Raw genomic sequence first — 26058 nt, forward strand, 5'->3', positions numbered from 1 at the left:
CCACAGGAAAAACCATAGCCTTGACTAGATGAACCTTTGTTGGCAAAGTGATGTCTCTGCTTTTGAATATGCTATCTAGGTTGGTCATAACTTTCCTTCCAAGGAGTAAGCATCTTTTAATTTCATGGCTGCAGTCACCATCTGCAGTGATTTTGGAGCCCAGAAAAATAATGTCTGACACTGTTTCCACTGTTTCCTCATCTATTTCCCATGAAGTGATGGGACCGGATGCCATGATCTTTGTTTTCTGAATGTTGAGCTTTAAGCCAACTTTTTCACTCTCCTCTTTCACTTTCATCAAGAGGCTTTTGAGTTCCTCTTCACTTTCTGCCACAAGGGTGGTGTCATCTGCATATCTGAGGTTATTGATATTTCTCCCAGCAATCTTGATTCCAGCTTGTGCTTCTTCCAGCCCAGCGTTTCTCATGGCGTACTCTGCATATAAGTTAAATAAGTAGGGTGACAATACACAGCCTTGACGTACTCCTTTTCCTATTTGGAACCAGTCTGTTGTTCCATGTCCAGTTCTAACTATTGCTTCCTGACCTGCATACAAGGCACAACTATTTCCACAAGGTGGTGTTAGATTTTTATTTTCTATTACAATGAAATGGCCAACATCCGCTGGATCATCAAAAAAGAAAGAGAGTTCCAGAAAAACATCAGCTTTATTGACTGTGCCAAAGCCTTTGATTATGTGGATCACAGCAAACTGTGGAAAATTCTTAAAGACATGGGAATACCAGTCCACCTAACCTGCCTCCTGAGAAATGTGTATACAGGTCAAGAAACAACAGTTATCAGAGTACATCATGTGAAATGCCAGGGTGGATGAAGCACAATCTGGAATCAATTGCCGGGAGAAATATCAATAACCTTAGATATGCAGATTACACCACCCTTATGGCAGAGAGCAAAGAAGAGCTAAAGAGCCTCTTGATGAAAGTGAAAGAGGAGAGTGAAAAAGTTGTCTTAAAACTCAGCATTCAAAAAACTAAGATTATGGCATCCAGTACAATCACTTCATGCTAAATAGATGGGAAAATAGTGGAAACAGTGAGAGACTTTATTTTTTGGGGGGCTCCAAAATCACTGCTGATGGTGACTGCAGCCATGAAATTAAAAGATGCTTGTTCCTTGGAAGAAAAGCTATGATCAACCTAGACAGCATATTAAAAGGAAGAGATATTACTTTGTCAACAAAGGTCCATCTCCAAAAGTTATGGTTTTTCCAGTAGTCATGTATGGATGTGAGGGTTGGACTATAAAGAAAGCTGAGCACTGAAGAATTGATGCTTTTAAACTGTGTTGTTGGAGAAGACTCTTGAGAGTCTCTTGGACTGCAAAGAGATCAAACCATTAGTCCATCCTAAAGGAAATCAGTCCTGAATATTCATTGGAAGGACTGGTTGTGAAGCTGAAGCTTCAATACTTTGGCCACCTGATGCGAAGAACTGACTCATTGGAAAAGACCCTGATGCTGGGAAAGATTGAAGGTGGAAGGACAAGGGGGTAACAGAGGATGCGATGGTTGGAAGTCATCACCAATTAGATGGACATGAGTTTGAGCAAACTCCAGGAGTTGGTGATGGACAGGTAAGCCTGGCATGATGCAGTCCATGGAGTCACAAAGAGTTGGACACAACTGAGTGACTGAACTGAACTGATTTAAAAGAAAACCATATCACTTTATCTGTACATCTCATTTTTTTAAAAAAGCTTCAGTTCAGTTCAGTTCAGTCCAGTCGCTCAGTCGTGTCCGACTCTTTGCGACTCCATGAATCACAGCACTCCAGGCCTCCCTGTCCATCACCATCTCCCAGAGTTCACTCAAACTCACGTCCATCAAGTCGGTGATGCCATCCAGCCATCTCATCCTCTGTCGTCCCCTTTTCCTCCTGCCCCCAATCCCTCCCAGCATCTGGGCCCATCACTTCATGGGAAATAGATGGGGAAACAGTGGAAACAGTGTCAGACTTTATTTTTTGGGGCTCCAAAATCACTGCAGATGGTGACTGCAGCCATGAAATTAAAAGACGTTTACTCCTTGGAAGAAAAGTTATGACCAACCTAGATAGCATATTCAAAAGCAGAGACATTACTTTGCCAACAAAGGTCCGTCTAGTCAAGGCTATGGTTTTTCCAGTGTCATGTATGGATGCGAGAGTTGGATTGTGAAGAAAGCTGAGTGCTGAAGAATTGATGCTTTTGAACTGTGGTGTTGGAGAAGACTCTTGAGAGTCCCTTGGACTGCAAGGAGATCCAACCAGTCCATTCTAAAGGAGATCAGCCCTGTGTGTTCTTTGGAAGGAATGATGCTAAAAAAGCTTAGCTAACTTCAGAAACTATCCTCATTCCAAGAATATTTGCTAAAACAAACAAACAAAAAAGAATATTTGCTGCCCCTTGAGAAAGTTGGGAATGAGTTTTATCCATTTCAAACAAGGTCCATTCTTTCCTTTGTGAAGCCTCTGATGAGAGTTCTCCCTTGAAAGTGAAAGTGAAAGTGTAGTCGCTCAGTCCTGTGCAGCTCTTTATGACCCCATGGACTGTAGCCTGCCAGGCTCCTCTGTCCATGGAATTCTCTAGGCAAGAATACTGGAGTGGGTTGCCTTTTCCTTCTCCAAGGGATTTTCCTCACCCAGGGATCAAAGCTTGGTCTTCCTCTTGGCAGGCAGATTCTTTACCATCTGAGCCATAAGGGAAACTTTGCTCACTATTTTATTCATATTTGCTGATTTCTGTGGGGGGTAGGGGGAGGAATCTCTTTCCGTATTAGATTCTTACCTCTTAATTCCTTTAGGAAAAAGGACTAGTGAGTTTGATGTATCTCCATATCTCAGACAGTTCCTGTTGGCATAAGACTCTTCCTTTTTATATTTCTGTTTTTCTACTCCCTTCCTTTTTTCTTTCTTTACCTGTTAAATAATGAAACTGATTCCAGAAACTTAGGAAAGTTGATCATAAACAATAAAAAAGAACTATGTTTTCACATAATTCAAAAGAACTATGTTTATAAAGTAAATAAATAAAATAGGTTTATTAGATGTTATATATTGTATTTATTATGATAAATTATGTTGTTGAGCTCCATTCCTCTTCATTTTTCCTGAGAAAAATATTTTACTTTGTTGGGCAATATGGTTTAACACCTTAGTTAATTTATTAAAATTAGCTGTGAAATAGTCCTAGATTTTATTGTAAAATATGCATGTGAGTATACAGAAATTTATTTTATTTGCACTTAGGATTTGTGTCTTTAATTGAGATTTTTGGATTTTAAAACCAAAGTAAATATTTTTAAAATTATTCATTTAGTCAATAATTATTTATTGAGAACCAAGTGTGCAACGAATTTTATTTGCACTTTGGAAGTACGCAAGTATATATTATTCATAATTCCAGCTCCCATATACTTTATCTCTTACCTCTTTTACTTTTTCCATTGTATTTCTTCTTTCTTTAATTCATAATATTCTAGTATTTTTAAAAAGAACAAATGAAAATTTCTATCTTTATCTAAATAAGCTGGTGGATATGATATACATGCAATCTAGTTGAAAATGAAGTTTATTTATAAAGTTTATGGATAATTAATATATTACCTTTCATGTCTTATCTCTAATAATGATAATAAATTAGTGATTATTATTAAAGGTGAAAATAATATGTCTTTTATAGTATATATTTTGTAAGATATTAAAGGATCACACTTTATAGTCTTAATGACTATAATGTTTTTATATTTCTGAACTATTTTAGAATTAAGTGTACTATAAGAATGTTATTTTTAAATGAGGGCAGGTTAAACTAAAAAGAGAATATAATGCTGAAATATGTAGACCTTATAAAAATATAAAAATTATAAGTTGCATTCCTTTCCAATAACCACAAGATGGTGTATTATAATTTTTAAAATACTTAGTGGTTTTAATTTTGATGCAAATATTAATGCCTGAAGGACATATTGCTTTTCACATTTATTCAAACTTGTAAACTAAATAGTTGTTTTTCTTTTTTTGATGGTTTTCACCATATAACCTGGCCATTATGAAAGTTACTTAAAATGTTTTTCCATTTTAAACATGTTTGAAAAACAACTAATCAACATGTGCATTTTATAATTTTCTTTTTGCCTTATATTTTCCTTGCTTTTAAAAAAATTAGTACTTGAGGTTCATTCAGTAAGCAATTCAAAAAATTGTTGCATATCTTAGGCAATTATCAATGCATTTCAGATAACATAGATTTGTTTGAAATAGTCTGTGTTTACCTTTAAATCTTACTTATAACTGAAAAAACTTGCTTAATATTTATAATTTTAATTTCTCTGGTAATATATTTTTATGATAATACATTGATTTTTGTAAGTATGAGTTATAAATTGCTGTAAGAATTTTTATAATACTATTTTATGATCATTATTGTTTATTAATTTATGTTGGAATTATTAATCATTTCTCAAATTTTTGAATATTTTCACTTTTAAAAGCTATATATAATTCTGCCTTCTTTTGATTTCCAATGAGAATGGTAATATAACTTACATAGTTGCACCTTTTGTTTCTGTGTATATAAATCTATAAATAGATTTATTTCCATATAACTGAAATAGATTTGCCTGTACAAACTGTTCCTTATTGAACATCAGGTTGAATATGAATCTTTGCATTTCTTGATATGAAAATATAATAAAATATTCCCTTTCTATTATTTAAGCATAAAGAAAATACAGTAAATATATCTTAGAAATAAAAATATATAAATTATTGCTGGATATTGAATTTTTAAGCTACATTCCGTGTCTTGGATACATGTTATGTGCTTTCCTGCAAGGTGATTAAAGTACATTTTAAGAGCTATTTTGTACAGTTGTTTTTCAGGACATAGTACATTTTAGTGTACATAGTTGTTTGTATTATAGAACACCGGTTAATCTTATCAACAATAATCTTTATATAATGTGGTGATTTTCAGTCATTGAAAATTCAAAAAAAGTGTTGTGGGTACATAGAATGTTCTTCAGTGTATAGTTGAATAGGAAATGTAGAAGGCAGTTGTAACTCATAGAAGGACAAATGAATGAAACAAGGCAATATGAGGAATAAGAAGAAAATCATAGTGGTTTAATTTAAACTTGCAAGACTAGACATTCTGTATGAAAGATTATTCAGAGGAAAAATACTTTTCAAAGCTGGCTGAATCTGTATTTCATGGAATCAGGAGAATTAAAACAAGTTGTTCATAAATCCTTATGCACAAATTGCTTCCAGAATGCTGAAGAATTAGTTCTAACAGAAGTAATGCTTCATAAAAGAATACATTTATTGGAGAAGATATATGAAAGCAAACATTGTCCTAAATTATCAGTAAAAATTTTATTACAATATTTACATTTTTCCAAATAATACTTACTTACAAACCATGGAATATTTGTACTTTTCATATAGGGAGTTTGTATTTAATATATGGAGTTTTAACTGTTAACTTTCTAAGTACATTTTTAATTTAAAATCTAGCTATAAAGCATGTTGCTACTCAAAAGTTAAAAGTGGCAAATAAACTTTGGACAAAACTGTATTTTGTCTTGTTTTTATATTACTGCCTTTCTCTGAAAGCAGAGCATCTCTCAATTTCCACTAATAACCTCTATAGGGACTAACTGGATGGCTCAAAAAAAAAAACTTTTTATAAATAAATATAAAATAACACTTCAATTGCCAATCTTCCTTTTGCTCACTAAGTAGTTACAAATCAGCAAAAGGAGTTTTAAGTCATTTGTTTATGATAACTCATACTCTTTTAATGCCCATAATGTTTTAAAACAACATTATAGCTGGTTTTCATAAATGACTTTAGAATTTTTAAAGTGGTACAAAGTTACTCTGAGAGCTATGCAAAGATTATTATCCATATTGAGCAGAAGAGGATAAGTATATCAAGGGTCAAGTATGTTTCTCAAGTTGAAATATGCCTATTCTGTTTACACCACAGAACACTACAGGACATGGAAGGAGAACATTTAGCTATTTTTCTTGGCAGGTTTTATCCCTGATGTTGTATTGACAAAATGTATGGAGTGGGAGTTTGAGTTAGATAAACAGACTGGGCTTTGATCGTGAGCCCTGTATAGTTATTTCACTTTCCTGGACATTAAGCATGAGTTTTGAAATTTAAAAAAAAGAAAAGACTTGGAATCATTCTTCAAGTGTGTTCAACTCCGTGTTATATTAATCTTTCTATACATCTTTTAAATAAATGAATGGGTTACAAATACACCATAAATTAAAATGCTTTAGAAGTTAATATAGTTAACATATATAGAGCTTTTTGCATGTCTGGCATATACTAAGAAGCTTTCATTATAATATAATTATTATTTTTATTTATAAAACTGATACATTTTAACTGCTGTACTTTAAAGGAAAGAGAGCTTTCCTGGAATTAAACATTAGTTATTTGGATGTTACATACTTTGTTGAAAAATTGTTATTATTATGACTACTGGCAAGAATATGATTAACATTGCTTTTTCTTAAAATTCGTTTCACAGCTGTGTTGACTAAAATGGTGTTGAAGCTTGTCAGACCTAATTTATTGATTTTTCTAACTTAAGTAAGGGAAGTGTAAAAATGTATAATGATGCCCCATTTTTCTCTGTCTCATTTATTTGCAAAATGTAATATAAAGTTATTCAGTAAGAGTCAAGGTTCCTGAGAGTATTTTAATCTTTGGTTTTGTTTATCATTGTAAAATAATCCAGGCTAAAACATAGGAAGCTTTGTCATTTTATTTATTAAGAAAAAATAATTTAGTGCCATAATTTTTCTGTCTGATTTATTATTTAGTATTCAAAAATTACCATTTGTTAAGAATAGAGTCCAGGTAAAAGAACTTAGCTGAAATTCAAATCACTGTTAGTGAGGCAGGCTAATATAATAACACACAGAATGGAAGTCAAGAGAACAGTATTCCTTTTTCAGTTAGAATATCAATGTGTACATACCTCTCTGACTAGTGCACAGCATATTTAAATTATATATATATATATGTATATATGGACTTTTTAAAAAGAGTACTGCTCTAAGACTAAGCATCAAGATCAAAGTTTATATATATATATTATATATATATATTTGGACATGAGTACCTTAGCTAGTCATTTTTCATCTCTCATTGCTTCACTGTTACATTCATACAGCTTTAGGTAAATCCATGCTTCTGATAGATAGCACTAGCTATTTGATATTTTAAAAGACTGCTAATTAAAGAGTAAAATCAAAAGAAATGGGCCTTGTTAAATGACATTTATCTTCATTATTTAGAACACCAACATTTATATAAAATGTTGCATATTGCATCCAATATACTTTTTATTTCCCTTTAGTTATTATTTAGTTAATTTAAGTATTACCTAAAGTGGAGCAATTTTCCACAGGGATTAATTACAGTGACTGGATTTGTCTCTACTACATGTGATCTGGAATTCTTGGTCAAATGGCCTACAGCATCCGAAATTAATTAGAAAATGTCTAAGAATGAATGAGGTATCCATAATCAGTGAACAAATAATTTAAATGACAAAACAAAACATTTTCGTTGAGAGATGCTAGTATATATTAGGACATTGCACTACAAAGTCTCTTATAAGCAGTTTAAAGATGTTTTGAGTGAATGAGTGAAGTCGCTCAGTTGTGTCCGACTCTTTATGACCCCGTGGACTGTAGCCCACCAGGCTCCACCGTCCATGGGATTCTCCAGGCAGGAATACTGGAGTGGGTTGCCATTTCCTTCTCCAGGGGATCTTCCCGACCCAGGGATCGAACCCAGGTCTCTCGCATTGCAGGCAGACTCTTTAACCTCTGAGCCACCAGGGAAGTCAAAGATGTTTTAATAGGCTTCAAATAGAAACTGTACACAAAAATGGTTGGAAATTGTTCTGAATATTGGAATATCATTTAGTTAATTTCAACCCACTCCAGTGTTCTTGCCTGGAGAATCCCAGGGATGGTGGAGCCTGGTGGGCTGCCGTCTATGGGGTCGCACAGAGTCGGACAGGACTGAAGCAACTTAGCAGCAGCATACCCTTAAAAAATAAGACAGTAAGATATATAGCATAGTTTCCTCCTTACATAATATGTACTAAATAGAGATCTAATAATAGCATATAATATTTATGATTATTTCTCCAATTGGTATATTATTATATATTCAACATGAAAGTGATGAGTTTCAAAGTTTAAAAAATTAAACTTATTTTTCATCAGTTGCTATTTTTTTAAAGACATTGCTAAACATAAAGGATTTAACTAAAAAATGAAGTTTAAATATATCACTGTTTAATGTGGAGCATGTTTGCAACTAGATTTCTAATACTAAAAAAATTTATGTGCTTCTCAAAGTGCTGTCACATCATGTATCATATAAACATATTTATAAATTAGAAAGTCAAGCTATTAAGATTAAATTATTCTATAACACCACGAATGATATTCTTGAGAACATTTATCTGTGGACTATTTATGTGTTGTCTTATACATAAAAAAATAGCTTGTTTAAAAGGCAATGTACATTTAGACAAATTCATTATTTTTAAGGTTTCCAAACCTTCATTGTTTCAAGAATTAGAGATGTGTAATACAGGTTGCCTCATTAAATATAGTGAATTTTATAATGAGTTTAACTAATTTAAATGCAATTATACATGCTAACAGCTCAAAGATTTAAATTTTCATTTTCAGGAATCTTCTATTTGGTTAGTGCCACCCTACAATCCAGACACTGTTTAGTAAACTTTTGAAACTTACTAAAAGAGGTTTTTAATAATGGTTAGTATCCTTGCACCTTTTTTTCTTTTTGTAGTCTGTCATATTGTGCAGAAACATTTTTGTTGTTGTTTTCACCCTAAGGAACTTTCTTTGACACAATTTGTGTGTTTCTGTCCCTAAGAAGTGATTCAAAAAGCATGGTAGTTTTCTTTCTCTTTCTTCCTCCCTCAATCTTTCTCTCACTTCCTCTCTCCCTTATTTTCTTCCCTCTTTCCTTCGCTGTTTCTTTCCTTAAGTCCCCCACCCCCTTTTCCTCTCTTCCTCTCTCTTTTATTCTTTCTTTTCCTCCTCGCTCCTCCTCAGTTTCCTTCTTCTTCATTATAACTCTGAAAATTCCTGTCAAGTGCATTTAGGTTTTTCAAAATCTTATTCCATAGTTCAATAAAAGGACATGTGAAAAATTCTGATCATGATATGAATTAGGAAACACTATTTGTCTCTATCAAATGACAAGTTAGAAGTTTAAAAATCAGACATAGTAATTTTTTGGCGACGTACAACACAGAGAAACAGCTGTATTTCACAATCGTCTGTACAGTTTCAACTTCAGGTCTTACAGAGATCAAGATACAGAATTTACATTTTAAAGCTTTAAAAAATTTTTAAAAACTGTGTTTTCTTTAGTGATACAAATGAACCATACTTTATGGTATCATTAGATTTTTTAAATTTGTCAATATTGTCTCCAAATTTTTGCTCAAATCTAAAGATTTTCATAGTTTTGTGAAGGATTGGAAATATTATATAAGTAAGAAAAGAACCTACAGTTTCATGGTGACTGTATTAGAACCTAAGATAATACTATTTTTTTAGGTAAAACATATTGATAAATAAAAAAGAACTGTCAAAGTCAACTTATTTAGAGAAAAAAGTTAACAAAAGTGGTAACATGATATTATAACCAAAACTACTGATTGACTGCTTAAAGCTTGCTTGATTAAATTTTTTACTTTCTAATGGCTTAAGAAAATAGAGATAGCCTAAAATGATAATGGTGGGATTACATGTTTACAATTTTCAGAGTTTATAAATTTGTAAATATCATTTACTTGAGATAATTTTAAATTATTTATGCTTGATTGGGGCAGGATATATGCTTATAATTTATATTAATCAGTATTACAAGTGTTATATTACATAAAATTGCTTTAAAAGAGTTTAAATGCATTTATAGTTTGAAGTTAAGTATAGGCTATTAATAAAATTTGTCAATATTGTCTCCAAATTTTTGCCCTAACTAACTAGAAATAAAACTGAATCAGTTCATGGTTGAATAGTTATGTACATTTGTGAGATTTTTTTCCTGAGAAAATCAGTTGTTTAGACCACTCTATTACTATGGATAAAACAATATCTCTATTTTATCACTTGTGAAATCAATATAATCATGATATCTAAAAACTGAGTTTGCCAAAGAGAATGTTATAAATTTGGGAAATTTAGTTATTTTAAATGAAGGCTTATTTCAAACAATTCAACATTATTCACATCCTATAACATTTTTAAAGTGTCGATGGCATCAAGCTCTGACATTGTTATATTATCTAATCAATTCTTCTGTTAAATGTTTCAACAGAGAACCAAGACTAAGTTACCTCAAGACTATGTATTCCTCCCTCTTTTGGAGTCAGATTTTTCCATTTCTACAGTGTTGTCATCATCACCATCTTCATCATCATTTTCATCATGTTCTTAATAAGTACATCTAATAGTAGGTATTAAGCAACAAGAAACACTGTGTCCATATACTGGCTATCAGGTGTCATATAGATCTTTTAACAGAAATAGAATCTGTGAATTTCAAAACCGTATAATTTAGCACATAATAAATAATACATAGAGATAACTTGCAGTTAGTTTGGAATTCATGTGTAGCATTTAATCATCTCCCATGACAAACACTAATAAATTAAAATTTTTATGAATTTAATGTTATTAAACAAATAACAAAGTTTTATCTGATTAATTAGCTCACTTGTACACAATGTATTTTACTAAGATTCTGAAAAAAAAATTTTAAGCAATTGAATTACAAACATTATTAAAAAAGAATTAAAATGTTAAGGTCATGTATGGCTATTGTTAATTCAGTCAACATGCGTACAACAGTGCTGTGAGCACTTGATCTCTATTCTTTACAATTCAATGAGAGGGAAACATGGAAGCCCTGGAGGTCAGACAGAGAAACAAGATAGTGAGGGAAAAATAGTAAACTGAGTAGAAATAATAAGCCTGGTCAACTGGAAACTAGTTCCTGAATAAGTTAAAATTTGAGTCATGTCTGGAGGTAAGGGATAAAGCTGGACTGATGTGAAAGATGAAAGAACTCTGCTGAGTACCAGAGCAAAAAGAAACAAAGGAGAAAAACTTTGGCGGTCCAAAGAGAAGCATGTGTGTAAAGAGAAAAAAAAAAGAAGAAGAGGAAGAGGAATAGGTTGGGGGAGAGATAAGGTAAAATTAACTCAGAGAGGTCATGATGAAAAAAAGAGATTTGGATTTCACCTGTTTATTGGACAAGAAAATACTATTAATAACTGATGTTTAAAACAATAGATTATTGCTGATAATTGTGAGAATTTCAGCAATAGCCAAGGCATAGATTTGGGATGATCACTAAGGAAACTCTTCAGCAACCTAAAGAAGAAAAATGAGAATATAGCCAGGAATGGACAAGAAGCTACCAGTGCAGGATCAAAATACATAAAATTGGGTATCAGAATATCTTGCTGGAGGTGCAGTTGTGAGCTGCAGAAAGTGAGTTATCCTCTGTCATATAGATGCCCAACTTAATTCAGTGTTAGTTTGTGTCACAAAAAGTGATATATGAAAAGTATTTTAAAAAGTATAAGGCATGTATATGGTATTAACCATTTTTATCCTACATTATTTTGGAATTTAGTTCAGTTCAGTTCAGTCGCTCAGTTGTGTCCGACTCTTTGCAACCCCATGGACTGCAGCACAACAGGCTTCCCTGAACATCACCAACTCCCGAAGCTTCCTTTTGGATTTTGGAATTAGCCTAAGATGATAAACAACAAAGAAGCATCATAAAATGCAAAACAAAAAAGACTTCTCATGCATATTTGATTAGGTTTATTTCATTATGTTTTCATATCACTTTTTGGAATTGTGTAAATTTTTCATTCTTGTCCACATTTTTAGTTGTTGTCCACATTTTTAGTCCTTGCATAAAAAATAGCCTAAGTCTTAGACCATCTGAATGTTAACAACAATATGCAACTAGCTCATGAATCTGATTTATATGTAACTAACACATGTATCTCAATTAGATGGAAAGGGAGACTAACAAGTTTCTGTCTTATGTTTTCACTCTGTAATAGGAATTTGAGGAGTGTGTCATAAGTTCCAGATATATAGAATTTCTGGCAAATCTATTGCCAATGAAATCGGAATTAAAAAATATATATAGGGTCATTTTTTTTTCATGAAATAAATTATTTATCAGTCTCAGTTACCAAGTTGATGATACCAAAAGTGTAGTTAATATTTGTGCATGGATTTTTAAATGTGATACAATGTCATTTCATGATTAGGTCATATGTGTTTGTAATCTTCACCAATAGTTTTATAGGCATGATCACAAAAAAGATAAAATGAATACCAAAAATAATTTTCCATATTTTATGTCTAAATGTGTGAGTGCTATTTTTGTTCTGTTTTGAAAGACAAAATGAAGAATCCATGTTTAAAGAAAATTTTCATATCTTACATTATGATCTAAAAGCCAGTATATTTTGTCTAATTTTTTTTAATAGCATGGATGGATTTCTGGTAACTGATTTATTTGTGCTTGTATTTAAATTTAAGGTAGATTATATCTTATCATGTTAATCAATTATATATCTTAAAACCTCATTCAAATTATGTGTAATGTATGCATTCCTAGCTGGCAGTTCACTATCAGGTGGAGATTTTCTTTAAACTTGCCCACTTTGATAAAATATTTTAATTATCATGTTTTGAGTATTAAAAGTGGAATAATTTGATATAACCATTATAATGGAATTTTTCAAAACTTCAAGGCTGCTATGTTGACAAGTCTGTTGAAACTGAATTTAATATTTTTCAGGACCATTGCACTTGATGTGTTTGTAATATTTCCTTTTCTGTGTTATTCTGTAGAGGTCCTTCTGTAGCGCCATGGTAGAGGAACTGAGGATGTCCCTGAAGTGCCAGCGTCGGTTAAAACACAAGCCACAGGCCCCAGTTATTGTGAAAACAGAAGAAGTTATCAACATGCACACATTTAACGACAGACGGTTGCCAGGTAAAGAAACCATGGCATAAAGCTGGGAGGCCAAACACCCAAGCACAAACTGTCGTCTTTTTTTCCAAACAATTTAGCGAGAATGTTTCCTGTGGAAATATGCAACCTGTGCAAAATAAAATGAGTTACCTCATGCCGCTGTGTCTATGAACTAGAGACTCTGTGATCTAAGCAGTTACAACGATCAGACTTGATTTATAAACATCATGGATCAACCAAGTTACACGGGGTTACACTGTTTATCATGGGTTCCTCCCTTCTTCTGAGTGAATGTTACATAACCATTTTGTGGCTGGTTTCAAATGCAGTCCAGGAAGAAATTACAGGTTCCTTTTGAGGTTCAACTGTTGCCAGGAGATGGAATATCAATGCCCCAAGGGTAACCAGAGGAAAAAAAATCATTAAGAATAAAAATACTTGGAATCAGCAAAAACTGTAGTGTTACAAGACACAGTTAAGTCTTCTGAACACCCAGATAAGAGGGTGATGATGTCACTAGCCCCCAGCTACTCAGTATAATGGTCATCTGAATAGACAATATGTGCTTATAGGATGTGAAGAAATGTAAAGCAAAACAAATCTGAATTTCATGGCAAGTGGAATATAAAGCAGATCTTCATCAGTGTCTTTCTTTCTTTTCTTTTTGTTTTTTTTTTTGACAGTCTGTGTCACTGATTGAAATAGAAGTGTCAAATTACCAAGGCAATAATGTTTTTTCTTATATTCACTGTGGCAGGAGATTTAACATGTATCTCTACCAAATCCCTACCTATTCCAGCCACCCTTTCCCCAACCTCACACCAAGAATAAAAAAGCAACAGTTGGTTCAGAGATTCTGAATTAAAATGGATGATGTTTTGCAATCTTTTTCTTAAGCTGTAAAAGAGGGCTGAGTATTGATAGTTCTGTGGAAGACTGCAACTTTCATTCTAACATTCAGACATGTTAATCCAAAACCTCCTTCCTGCTATAAATGAACTTGATGGAGCCTGGGCAGATCTCAGTGAAAGGAGAAAGGGGACTGGTCATCTAAAGAGAAGTATGTGTGGTGAACTCTGACGTGGACTGCATTTATCAATACAGTCACAATGTTAAATGAACAAAATTCTTGAGCAGTTTTTTTCAAAAAATGTTCAGGTTTATTTGTGGAAATGCAAGATTTCTATGAAAATAGTTTTTGTATGGAAATTTTTGTAATACTTTTTATCAACAAAATAAGAACATGCGTTCCTGTCAGGGGTGTGATGTCGAGCATGAATGGTAGTGCGTGTGCACCACCAACGTTTGGTGAAAACTATTTTTATCAAGAAAAAAAGGAGTCATAGAAGAGAAATATTTTCAAGTTAGATAATATAAAAGCTAGGTGCACTACCACCACTGCTTACCATGCCACACCCCTGGTTTCCACGAGGCTGATAACATACTGTAATGAACAATTGTGTGTAAAATGGTAAAAGACACAGACCTCTTGACAACATTGTGATAACAGTTGAGTGCACACAGTTTGCTGTTTGAATCCAATGCACAAAATTTAAAAAATCATTAAAATTATGTCCATTTTACTTTCAGCTTTGACTTTCATTTTTCTCTAGTATGGGTAAATGAGCGCACTATTTGTTGTCTGCATGAAGGGAAGTTCACTTCCTGAAACCTTCCAGGTCATCAAGGATGACCACTTCAAAACTGCCTGGACAAAAGGAGAAGAAAGATCAGGCTAAAAGCTGGACCAGAATATAAAATGTAATCTTCAGGCTTAGGACAGTTCAAACGTGAAAAAGAACAGCTTTAGAGGATACAATCATGATCTTAGCTCTTGTGAGTGGACATTGATTATGTCCATAGTGTTGTTTAAGACAGTATAGTGATTATGATATTATATGTGAAGTTCAACTCATGTCCAATTTACGAATTCATTGCACATTGATGATTTAATTCAGCAAAGGGAGAGGAAGAGATAGGCTCAATATCAACAATAAATTAAAAACAAAACAAAACACCTCATTTTAACTAGAACTCTTATCCAAAAAACAAAAAACAAAAAAACAAACAACATAAATTTCTAATAGCCATTACTTAAAAATTCAATTTCTAAGTGTTTTCAAAATTTCTAGTGTCAGGGTTAAGTTAAATTTTATATTTCAAGGACAATTATGTCCCAAAATTTAATTTTAGGAAGTTGCACAAGTTGCTGTTACAAATCTCAACATTTTTTTTTGTATTGGTAAATAACCTCAAATAACATAGCTCATAAAATATTCAGATTTTGGTCTGAATATTAAGCTTTTACTCAATTAGGTTCTAATAAGATTTTAAAGCACTTTTAAATTTCAATTCTTCATTATATTACAAACTTAATAGGCAGAAAATGATGACTATTTTTTAAATAGTCTGGAATAATTATTTATATCTTTGGTATGATCTGATAATTTAAGAATTAACTTAAAAAATTCAAAAAGTATAAAAGATTCTGCTGTATTTTAACTCCAAAGTTTATTTAGAATATAAAAATGATGTATGATATTCAACTTTTATCCATTTTCTGAAAGGTTTCTACATTACTGCCAAAATAGATATTGCTGTATTCATTGTGTACTTATACATATATGGAGTACTATTCTTAATTTTATTAAAATTTGGTTACTTTCAAAATAATTTAAACCTGTGAAAGAACATCTCTTCTCTGTGGAAAAGCAGTGTATTGGCATAAGATTATTTTCCAGTGTCTACCACTCAAATTGTAAGAAAAAGAAGAAATGCCTGTTCTAGTTGACAACATAACCTGATGACTCCAGATAATCAGTGGAGCTACATACATCACAAATAAATAACTCTAGCCACTATGGAACACTGCGGGAGGATATATTTATATATATCACCACTAAATAATGCTAATCAGATGAAAACATCAAGGATTTATATTCAGTATATTTCATAGATAATTAATCCTAACAGTTATGAGAATGCCAGAGATATATTTATATATTTACAACTGAATAACCCTAATAATTTGGAGAAGAAAATGGCAACCCACTCCAGTGTTCTTGCCTGGAGAATCCCAGAGACGGGGGAGCCTGGTGGGCTGCCGTCTATGGGGTCGCACAGAGTCGGACATGACTGAAGCGACTTAGCAGCAGCAGCAGCAACCCTAATAATTATGGGAGCACCAAGGAAATAGATTCTATTTTACAAACATGTAAAATGGATAAGGATATTTTATAAATTAAAATATTTCAAATATTTTTCACTTCAGTTGTATATTTTTAAGAATAAGTTTCTTGTTATTAAATGAGTTTATGTACTAAACAATAATGCTTTTAAAGAATTTTAGCACAGTGCTTCTAAATGTTTGTTTATTATGAAATATGAATACAGCCAATTGTGTACAATGCATATACATAAAGGGAATCATGGCATCAGATGTACAATAGAATCATAGCATCAGGCTGTAGTGTGCACCAAAGATTGTCACTGGGTGTGGGCTATTCTATTCCAAGACTAGGCTTACTGACAGTCACTTCCAACACTGAGGTGTAAATATAAGCAGAATACTTTAATAGAGATAAGAGAGTGCCCAGCTCTTTCAGGAAAGAGAGCATGAAATGTACAGGAATAACTTCATTTGTTTCTGATCAAGGCAAGTAAGGTATGGAAAACAATATGGGCCAGGCTCACTTCGGAATTTTGTCCTCAGTTTAAAAGATGGTACAATAGCAGTTGGCTCAGGGGTAAAGAATCTGCCTACCAATGAAGGTGACTCTGGAGTTGTGGGTTTGATCCCTAGGTCAGGAAGATCCCCTGGAGTAGGAAACGGCAACCCACTCCAGTATTCTTGCCTGGAGAATCCCATGGACAGAAGAGCCTATTGGGATACAGTCCATAGGGTGGCAAAGAGTCAGACACAACTGAGTGACTGAGCATGCACACAGGCACAATGGCAGGGAGAACCTGGTCTTGAAGGTCTTGAGTGTATCTATAATTTGAATCCTATTGCTATACTATTGACTCACTCTCGGACAGCCCTTTCTGTTTGCAGCACAATCATTATAGAGAGATTTCTCCATTTTCTTGCCTTCTGGGGATTTCCTTAATTTCTCTACCATGTTGGATCCCCTGTTGCTTCTAACAGATGTTCTCCCTTTCCTAGGTTTATCTCTAATTTTGATGAATTATAAAGGACTCCCTCAGAGGTCAAGTTTTTTGATATTCCAGTCTAAAAAATGCTTTTATTCTACTCTCATATAAATAATTATTACTTTTTTTGGGGTGTCTAATTCTAAGTTGAAAATAATTTTCTTAGATAAATTTGAAAACCTTCTTTCACTGTTTTCTTACTTCCAACTCACCCTGTGCAAATGTGAAGGCATTCAGATCTCCAATTCTTTGTGATTTATTTTTATTCTCTCTTAAATTTTTTTTCTTCTGATTGTCCAGATTACCCTAAAATATTGGAGCTACTGAACTCCTTAGTGTACATCTATAAGATTTGCTTTCCTATTTCTCATTTCTGTCATCTTTATATTCCAAATTACTGAATTGAGTTTTTTCATTTCTACCAAATTATTTTAATTTCTATGAATTCTTATTTTATGAATGTAATAATTTCTCTTATATGTTTGAAGCAAGTAACAGTAATCTTAAGACATTTCCTTCTTCCAGAAAAGACCTCAGTTTGTTGTTTTGTTTTTTTTTTTCCCAGTTGCATTTTTCCATATGCTTGTTTGGATTTCTATCTTCTGTATTAGAGCTTTTCTTCAGATGCTTATTAATTCTTCACAACCTGTTAATGATTAAGAAAAGGGAACTAAAGTCTGATTTGGGAGTTCTATGTGCACAACAGGGTAGGGGAGACTTTGCATCTAGTTAGAGTTTTACCACAGATAAGTCTAGATGGACTATTTATTAATGAATACTTTGAAACATCCCTATCTTTGGATCTTTCCTTTGACTCCCCCAGGAGTATCTTTTAATTTTCTTCCTGGAAATTAAGCCTCAACTGCCAGTGTTCTGCTAATCACTGGTTAAGAGCTCTTGAGATCGCTACTTTCTGCATTCAGAATGACTAAGGTCACTTATTATCAGGTGGCTCAGGGGGATCCTGGTGGGCTGCCGTCTATGGGGTCACACAGAGGCGGACACGACTGAAGCGACTTAGCAGCAGCAGCAGCAGCAGGAGTAAAGAACCTGCTTGCTAGTGCAGAAGAGATTACAGATGAGGGTTCGATTCCTGGGTCGGGAAGATCCCCTGGAGGAGGAAACGGCAACCAACTTTAGTATTCTTGCCTGAAGAATCCCATGGACACAGGAACCTGGTGGGCTATAGTCCAAGGGTCACAAAGAGTCAGACATGACTGAGTGACTGAGCACTAATAAGCATACATATAACTCAAATTTGACACAATACAAAGTCATAACATAAATGCAAGGAGATCTAGGTCACTTAATCACACTGTTCAGGATGGGGAACACATGTACACCCGTGGTAGATTCATGTTGATGTATGGCAAAACCAATACAATATTGTAAAGTAATTAGGCTCTAATTAAAATAAATAAATTAAAAAAGAAATAAATGAAAAAAAATAAAAAAATAAAATTTAGCATTCAGGCTTTCAACTGAACCTAGCATATTCCAGTCTGGAGTACTTCCTTTTTTTCCCTTTTGAGAATAATTCCTTATTACTTTGATGGGTTGAAGAATGGTCTTGCAGGGGAGAAGAAGGAAAAGAATACAAGGATCCACTGTTTTCCAACTACATTCAAGAGGCCCTCCTTGTTGTATTTGCTCTCCTGCATTATCAGTTATTAATGCACATTGCACAGCTAGGTCCTGTGCCTTGGAGGATTCTGTGATGTCATCCTATTGGTTCACAGCTTTTCACACTGACCACTTGGAATTCTACTTTTTCTAGTCTGCTTGATTACCCATCATTTGTTCATATGCTTTTCTCCTTCCAAAAATGTTGTTGAAACTTTCACCTTTCTTGTTCACTTTATTCTTGGAGTTTAATACTAAAAAAAAAAAAAAAAACTCTCTACTGTAATTTTTATGGTTGAGTAGGGAGCAATTTTTGATACATGCACTCAACTCTTCACTCTTATTTTGATCAAGAACCCTGTCTTTAAAGAAAATATTGTGCAGAAATCCAGGATAGAAGCAAATAAAAACCAGAACTACTCTGGTTCAAAGATAATGGAGGTAGAATAGACTTTGCTCTTATCATTGTAAAGAATGTAATATTGCCCATGTTTTCTTCTTACTGAATGCTTTTTCTAACTCAATATGTAAAGGGGATACTTTTTTTTTAAAGGGGATACTTTTACAATACAAATGAATTTCACAAAATAGATCCCAATAATATTTCTGAGGTGGAGAAGATTTTAATTTTCCCCTTGTGCTTGTCAAATAATGCTAAATTTGGAATCCAATGTAATTTATACCCCAAAGGCTTAGGTCTAATTCAAAACATTCCAACTTCTATTTTACAAAGCTCAAGAAACACATTATATAGTAGATAAGGAACACTTTCTAAGCAAACCATGATGAACTATAAGATATTAAGAATCCACTTTAATGTACTGCCTTACACAATACTGTGCTTTCACATTTATTGAATATAATTAAAAAAATAAATATACCCCTGCCTCTTTACAAAGGAGAATAGCTATTTTCATATCTTTCAACTAGATATTTCTATAATATCACATCATCAAAAATATAACACTCTCAATTACCAATTAGTTAACCTTAAGGTCAGTCTGTAGAGCTGAATATCTAATCTAATATCATTGATATACTGAAAAATCTAAAATCATAAATTCCACTCACCTTGGTCAAAATTCATCAGTTAAAAAAGGAAATAAAAGACACACTACACAATGCTCTTTCCACACTATTTAAATTACATTTTAACATATACCTTGTATATCAAGGCTTCCTTGGTGGCTCAGCAGTAAAGATTCCACCTAATGCTGGAGATGCAGGTTTGATCCCTGGGTTGGGAAGATCCCCCAGAGAAGGAAATGGCAGCCCCCTCCAGTATTCTTGCCTGGGAAATCCCATGGACAGAAGAGCCTGGCAGGCTACATGTAGTCACAAAAGAGTCAGACGTGACTGAGGGACTAAACAACAACAACAATTATAGCCTTGTATCTCAGCTCATAATCTAGGGTTTTCATATATTAATACTTTAGAATAAATACTGTAGCTTCAGCCACTATAATCACATTTCCACCAGGAGGAAGAACAAAAGGAAATTTAAAAGGTCTTGTGCCTTCCTTGTAAGGATACATACCACAAGTTGTACATTAAGGTGGCAGAAATAATGATATGTTCACACTTAGCTGCAAGGTAGAATTGGAAATAGACTAATGTAGGCAGCCATGTGTCTAGGGGTTCTATTACTTTTAAAATGTATAAACAGACTTGAAGAGACATCTTTTGTCCTCAGTCAACAAAGGAAGAAGCATTTGGTAATTTCTTTGCAGAATACCTTTCATTTAGTTATAGACAAAGACCTAGCTTACATTAACCATTCCTTTGATTCCCAAGATATTCTTTCTCATTCTGTAAAAACCCAGACACCTTGATTAGAGTTGACTTGTTACTGTCTGCCCCACTACCATGAATCAATTAAACATGCACCCATTTGTTTATATTTAATAATTATTAAATCTACATTATAAACTAAGATTTGTGTTAGATGCTGGGTATGCAATATGATCAAAAAGAGACATGGTGCTTACTTTGGTAACCCAAAGTCTAGAAGAGGAGATTGACCTTAATCAAATGTGTTAAATATGTAAATACAATCTGAAAAGTGCTGTCACCAAGAAGTGTTCCTTTCTGTCAGATTCAGATGAATGATGAAAGTTCACTCACTTGATATCAAGTGGTACAGTTTAATACTTGAAAATGTGAAAACTTGGATTATATGTATAAAGGATGCACAGGGAAGCATTTATTGGTATCATGAAACACTCTACTGGTTTGTGTCTTCTTCCCAGGACTACATAGCCTCTGTTGGCTTCAAACCATGGCACAAAGTAGGATTCTTCCAGGTCTGCAGAGCAAAAACTGAGATGTAAACTCTATTAGACCATTATTGTCATCCTGTTACTCAGGGTGGTGATGTCCCACATGCAAAATATGATACCATAACTTTACCTAAGTTTTTCTCTGACCATACAGTTCCTTCCCATAACCACACTTCACTCTCTTTCACACAGGTTATGGCAAGAAACTGTATGGTGTTTTATGAGAGCTCATAATAAAAGAACGTTTACTTAGACTAGAGAAATGGGGTAGACTTTCCTGAGGAAGTGGTGATTGTGCAGAAATATGAATGATGAGAAACACATACTTAGTAAAAAGTTTTACACACCTGTGACAAAGTACATGTAAGAGTCATGTGATAGGAGAGGGCATGGCATTGAGAAACTGATTAGCAGCCAGTGTTGATGAGCACAGGGAAGGCACAGGGATATGTATCAGGATGCATTTAAAATATAGGTCAAAGCTGGACCTTAGCCAGGTGGTCAGTGACCTTAATAATTTGATCTTTATCCAAAGAGCAATGAAAACCACTTACATCTCTTAAGCAGAAACCAGATTGTTGGATAAGATCTGCATTTTGGAAAGAACACTCAGGCTTCAATTGGCAGTGTGATTTACGTAGGTACCACAGTGGTTACAGGAAATTAGTGAAGAAGTAATATCAATAAGTAGTCTGGGCAAGATGGGCTTCCCAGGTGGCTCAGTGGTAAAGAATCCATCTGCGTTGCAGAAGTCTCAGGAGATGTGGGTTTAATTCCTGGGTTGGGAAGATGCCCTGGAAGAGGAAATGACAACCCGCTCCAGTATTCTTGCTTGGAGAATCCCATGGACAGAGAAGCCTGGTGGGCTACAGTCCATAGGGCTGCAAAGAGTCTCATGTGATTGAGTACAAGCAGTCTGGGTAAAATACTATGTTAGTTTAGATTAAACCCGATTGGTTGCTATGAAGATCAACAGAAAGAGACAGAATATTAAAAATATTAAAGAAGAGACAGAGATATTAAAAATATTTACTAGGCAAATATTCACATAATTTCATTATAAATTCAATAATTAGTGAAAAGGTTGTTAATATTTTTGCCATAATTTATAATAAGTATTTTATATGAATTATTTCTTCCAGTTCTCTAACACTATGGGCTAGGGCTAATATTATTATCACTTTATAGACAAGTAAACCACAGACAGGGGAACTTAAATAAATTTGTAAAGAATTACTGTAGTCGAACTGGGGCAGATAACTCTTAGTCACTATTCAATCAATACACAGTGCAAGTGAGAATTTCCGGGAGACAGAGGGATAGAAAGAGAAAGAACAAGGATGACATTCCAGAATGTCTTCTGAAGCTCTCTTTTTAAACTGGAATTTATATTACTAAGATATTTTTATGTTTCTCCTAAGAGTTCTTTCTCATCTTTTTCTCTTTCCTTTTTTTTTTAACTGTATAATATTGACAGCACCTACTATAATTTACTGTCCAGATAGTAGGTATTTATTGTTTTTTTCTTTCTAAGCTGCATATTATGCTAGTATGTATATTTTTGCATTGTCATCTGGTACTGATCTGTTAAACTTTTTCTTGGATTTGCATATCTGAGCAGCCTTAGGGTATGTCAGTGTTCTGCTCTACAACACTGCCAAAGCCACTGTACCAATCAACATCTTAATCACCAATATGTAAGAGAAACTGATAATCCATTCCCTTTCACACTCTGGGATTCTGTCATATTTTTTTTAAATTTCGCTTTTCAAATGTGCCAAATGTCATTGTCATTTTCCTCTTGATTAGTAGAACTTTTACCTTCCCCTATGTGTATTCACATTCCTTGAAGTGTCTAGCTACTCAGGTCTTTTACCAAGGTTTCTATTGAATTATTTTTCTTAATGATTTCTAGAAGTCTATATAGCATTGATGTTATCTAATCTGTTATTTGATTTTATTTTCTGGAAACACCTCCCATTTGTTATTGATGTATTTTTCACTTTTCTTAAAGGCTGTTTGATAAAAAGAGGTTGCTAATCTTAATGTTGCCAAATTTATCATTCTGTTACTTTATTGTTAGTACTTGTGGTACCCTGTTTAAGAAATGTTTTCTTTAGTGATAACAATGAAATATCATTGTTCATATTCATCTATGTGTTTTTCTAAAAATTTTAGCTTTGTTTTATACTTTTAGTAAATTCAGATGTGTGCTTCCCCCCGCCCCCATCTGTATAACTATTTTACTCCTAAATTTGTTACATGGTGTCTTCTCTAAGTGGTCTGCTATACTGCATCTGGAACATATTAAGATTTCCTATAAGCATCCATCCATTTCTGGATTTTATATTTAATTCTTTCTTATACTTTATCTTAAGGAATTTCTTGTCATATCACATAAATTTCAAAATCAACCATTCAAGATAAACATACATAGACACATTGGAACTTTAATCAGAATGAAATCAAATCTTTGTATCAATTTGGAAAGAATTTATTTCTTACTCATAGACATATATTTGTCTTTAATGTCCTTTACAGCTTTTGCTTATAGTTTTCACACACTTATTTATTCCCATGGGATTATAGTTTTTGTAACTATTATAAATGATGTCTTTTTAAAAATGTTGTAATTATACTGTATGTTACTTGTACATAGAAATGATTATATATGTATAATATATATATATATAGCTTATATTCAATATATCTTACATTCAACCACCTTGCTAAATTCTCCTTTAATTTCTGTATATTTCATTCTAGGTTGTTTCGGATTTTCTATGTAAACAGCCACATGAAATGCAAATAATGAGTGTCTTCCTCTTCCTTCTGTTTTTCAGTTTCTTCATGTCTTACGGAGCTGTCTATGACCTCCAATACAATGCTGAATATACTAGGTGGCAGTAGACATCTTTGTGTTTTCCTGACTTTAAAGGAAATGTTTCCAACCTCTTTTGACCTTATTCATTTTTCCTCAGTCTTCCTAAATTGCTGCTTGAATCATGATTTCCACTTAAAAATTTCCCTTTCCCCTTACCATTTGTCTAGATCTCCACCTACATTTTGAAGACTGTTGATGTTCAAGTTACAAAGATACAGTATACCAACTGAACTATATTCTGTCCTCAGGGACAGACTTTGTGGTGGAGCTACAAAAGTAAACAAGTAAATGCCCTCAGATATTTTGAATTCATTGTGTGTGCACACACGGAAGCTGGATACTTATTATATTTTGCGAGTACTTTCTACCTAGCTTTTCCATTTCTCCAGTATTTTGCTTTTTAATTCACTCCTCACACCCCCAATAGAGTTTTTGTCTGGTTTTTGTTTGTTTGTTTGTTTGACAAAATAGAGCTGATAAATAATGTGTTTGCTGCAAAGAGCAAAATAGTCTTTGTTTTCTCTGTAACCTACAACATAAACAGGAGCTTTTTGACCTGCCATTTAGACATTGTGAACTCACATAAACTGATTCTAAACTGTCCTCTTTGCTCCATTTTCCTTTCTGCACCCAGAAACTCTGTGTTCCAAATTTGTGTGGGTGCGTGCGTGCTCAGTCGTGTCTGACCCTTTGTGACACCACACACTGTAGCCTGGTAGGTTCCAGGCAAGAATACTGGACTGGGTTGCCATTTCCTAATCCAGAGGATCTTCCCAACTCAGGGATCAAACCCGAGTCTCTGGAGTTTTCTGCTTTGGCAGGCAGATTCTTTACCACTGTGTCATTTGGGAAGCCATGTTCCAAACATACCAAATAATTAATAATTTTGCTGCAAAATTTCTCATTTTCTACACTTGCTGTACCTGAAAAGTTCTTATCTCATTCTCCCCCTACAAAAGTTTCTGCGTATTTTTCATGGTCTCCTCACAAGTAGAAATGTATCTAAGATCTCTTTTTGAAGTTTTCTAGGAGTTAGCATTGGTGTCTTTCACATAGTAAGTGTTCAATTATTGAGATATATAAACTTTCTTTCAGAAAAAAGTTTAATTTTTATTTTATAGCCTGAACAAATTAAACAAATAACTTTTTAAAGTTAGCTAAATTTCCGTAAGGGAAGTATAAAACTAGAATTTTAAAATATTCTTATGGCCGTATTGGCAACAGACACAGAACTCACATACATAGTTCATTTATGACAGCTTCAAGTGCATAATGATATGTTTTAGGGATTTGCTTCCACATTGCCATGTTTGTATTTTGTTAATTATTCAGTCCTTCCTGAAGTAAATCCTATTTGTCATATGTGTCAGTAATATTTCTGTTAAGGCTAGTTGAGAGTCTATAGATCATGATTTATGATTGACTTCCTTCTAAAGAAAATAACTTGAAGCATGTTAATTCCACAAATGTTTCCTCAAAAGTTCTTATATACCATTAACTAAGGAGTCAACAGGTAGCAAGGAGATTGGATTTTTCTGATACAGGCTATGGTACAATGCATAGGCAAATGTTGCACAAATAATTAGATCAATATATTATTATATATTAAAACCAATTACCCAGTAGAGTGAGTACAGAACATAACAGAGAGTGTAATTTACATTCATGAGTAAAGATTGTCTTTGAGTAAATGAAATTTTAAGTTAAACTATGAAAATTGGAACTGAATAAGAAAAGAGAGTAAAGCTGAAAATTCTAGGAAAGGATAACAATAAATAGCATGGGTCACAACCATTGTAAATCAACTGTACTCTAACATAAAATAAATTTAAAATAAATAACAAAATAAAATAAAATATTAAAAATAAATAAGTAGCATGTGTGAAACACTGAGGCAAGGAGGATAAAAGACTGGTATAACCAAAGCACAGTGAGCAAGGAAAAGAATGACTTGAGAGTAAGACTGGCAGTTTAACATAGACTGTCTCACTAGAGGCTTTGCTGCTCATGTAAAGAATTGTATAT

At 33.4% G+C, this 26058-nt stretch overlaps 1 protein-coding gene across 2 annotated transcripts in view; it reads left to right on the plus strand.

Moving 5' to 3' along the window:
* The window catches only part of GRIK2 (glutamate receptor, ionotropic, kainate 2), a 737896-nt gene extending 724647 nt beyond the window's left edge, over positions 1-13249 (plus strand). Inside the window, exon 17 of one of the 2 annotated variants that reach the window (XM_010841260.1) lies at positions 12972-13249. In XM_010841260.1, the coding sequence (XP_010839562.1) occupies positions 12972-13136 (165 nt within the window). In that variant the 3' untranslated portion in view covers positions 13137-13249. Of the gene's footprint in view, positions 1-10404; positions 10525-12971 lie in introns of those variants that run through there. The other variant, XM_010841261.1, reaches the window with a different exon arrangement.
* The last annotated feature ends 12809 nt before the right edge of the window (positions 13250-26058 follow it).

This window comes from Bison bison, unplaced genomic scaffold (genome assembly GCF_000754665.1).
Source record: "Bison bison bison isolate TAMUID 2011002044 unplaced genomic scaffold, Bison_UMD1.0 scf7180017864159, whole genome shotgun sequence".
Classification (NCBI taxonomy): Eukaryota; Metazoa; Chordata; class Mammalia; order Artiodactyla; family Bovidae; genus Bison; species Bison bison.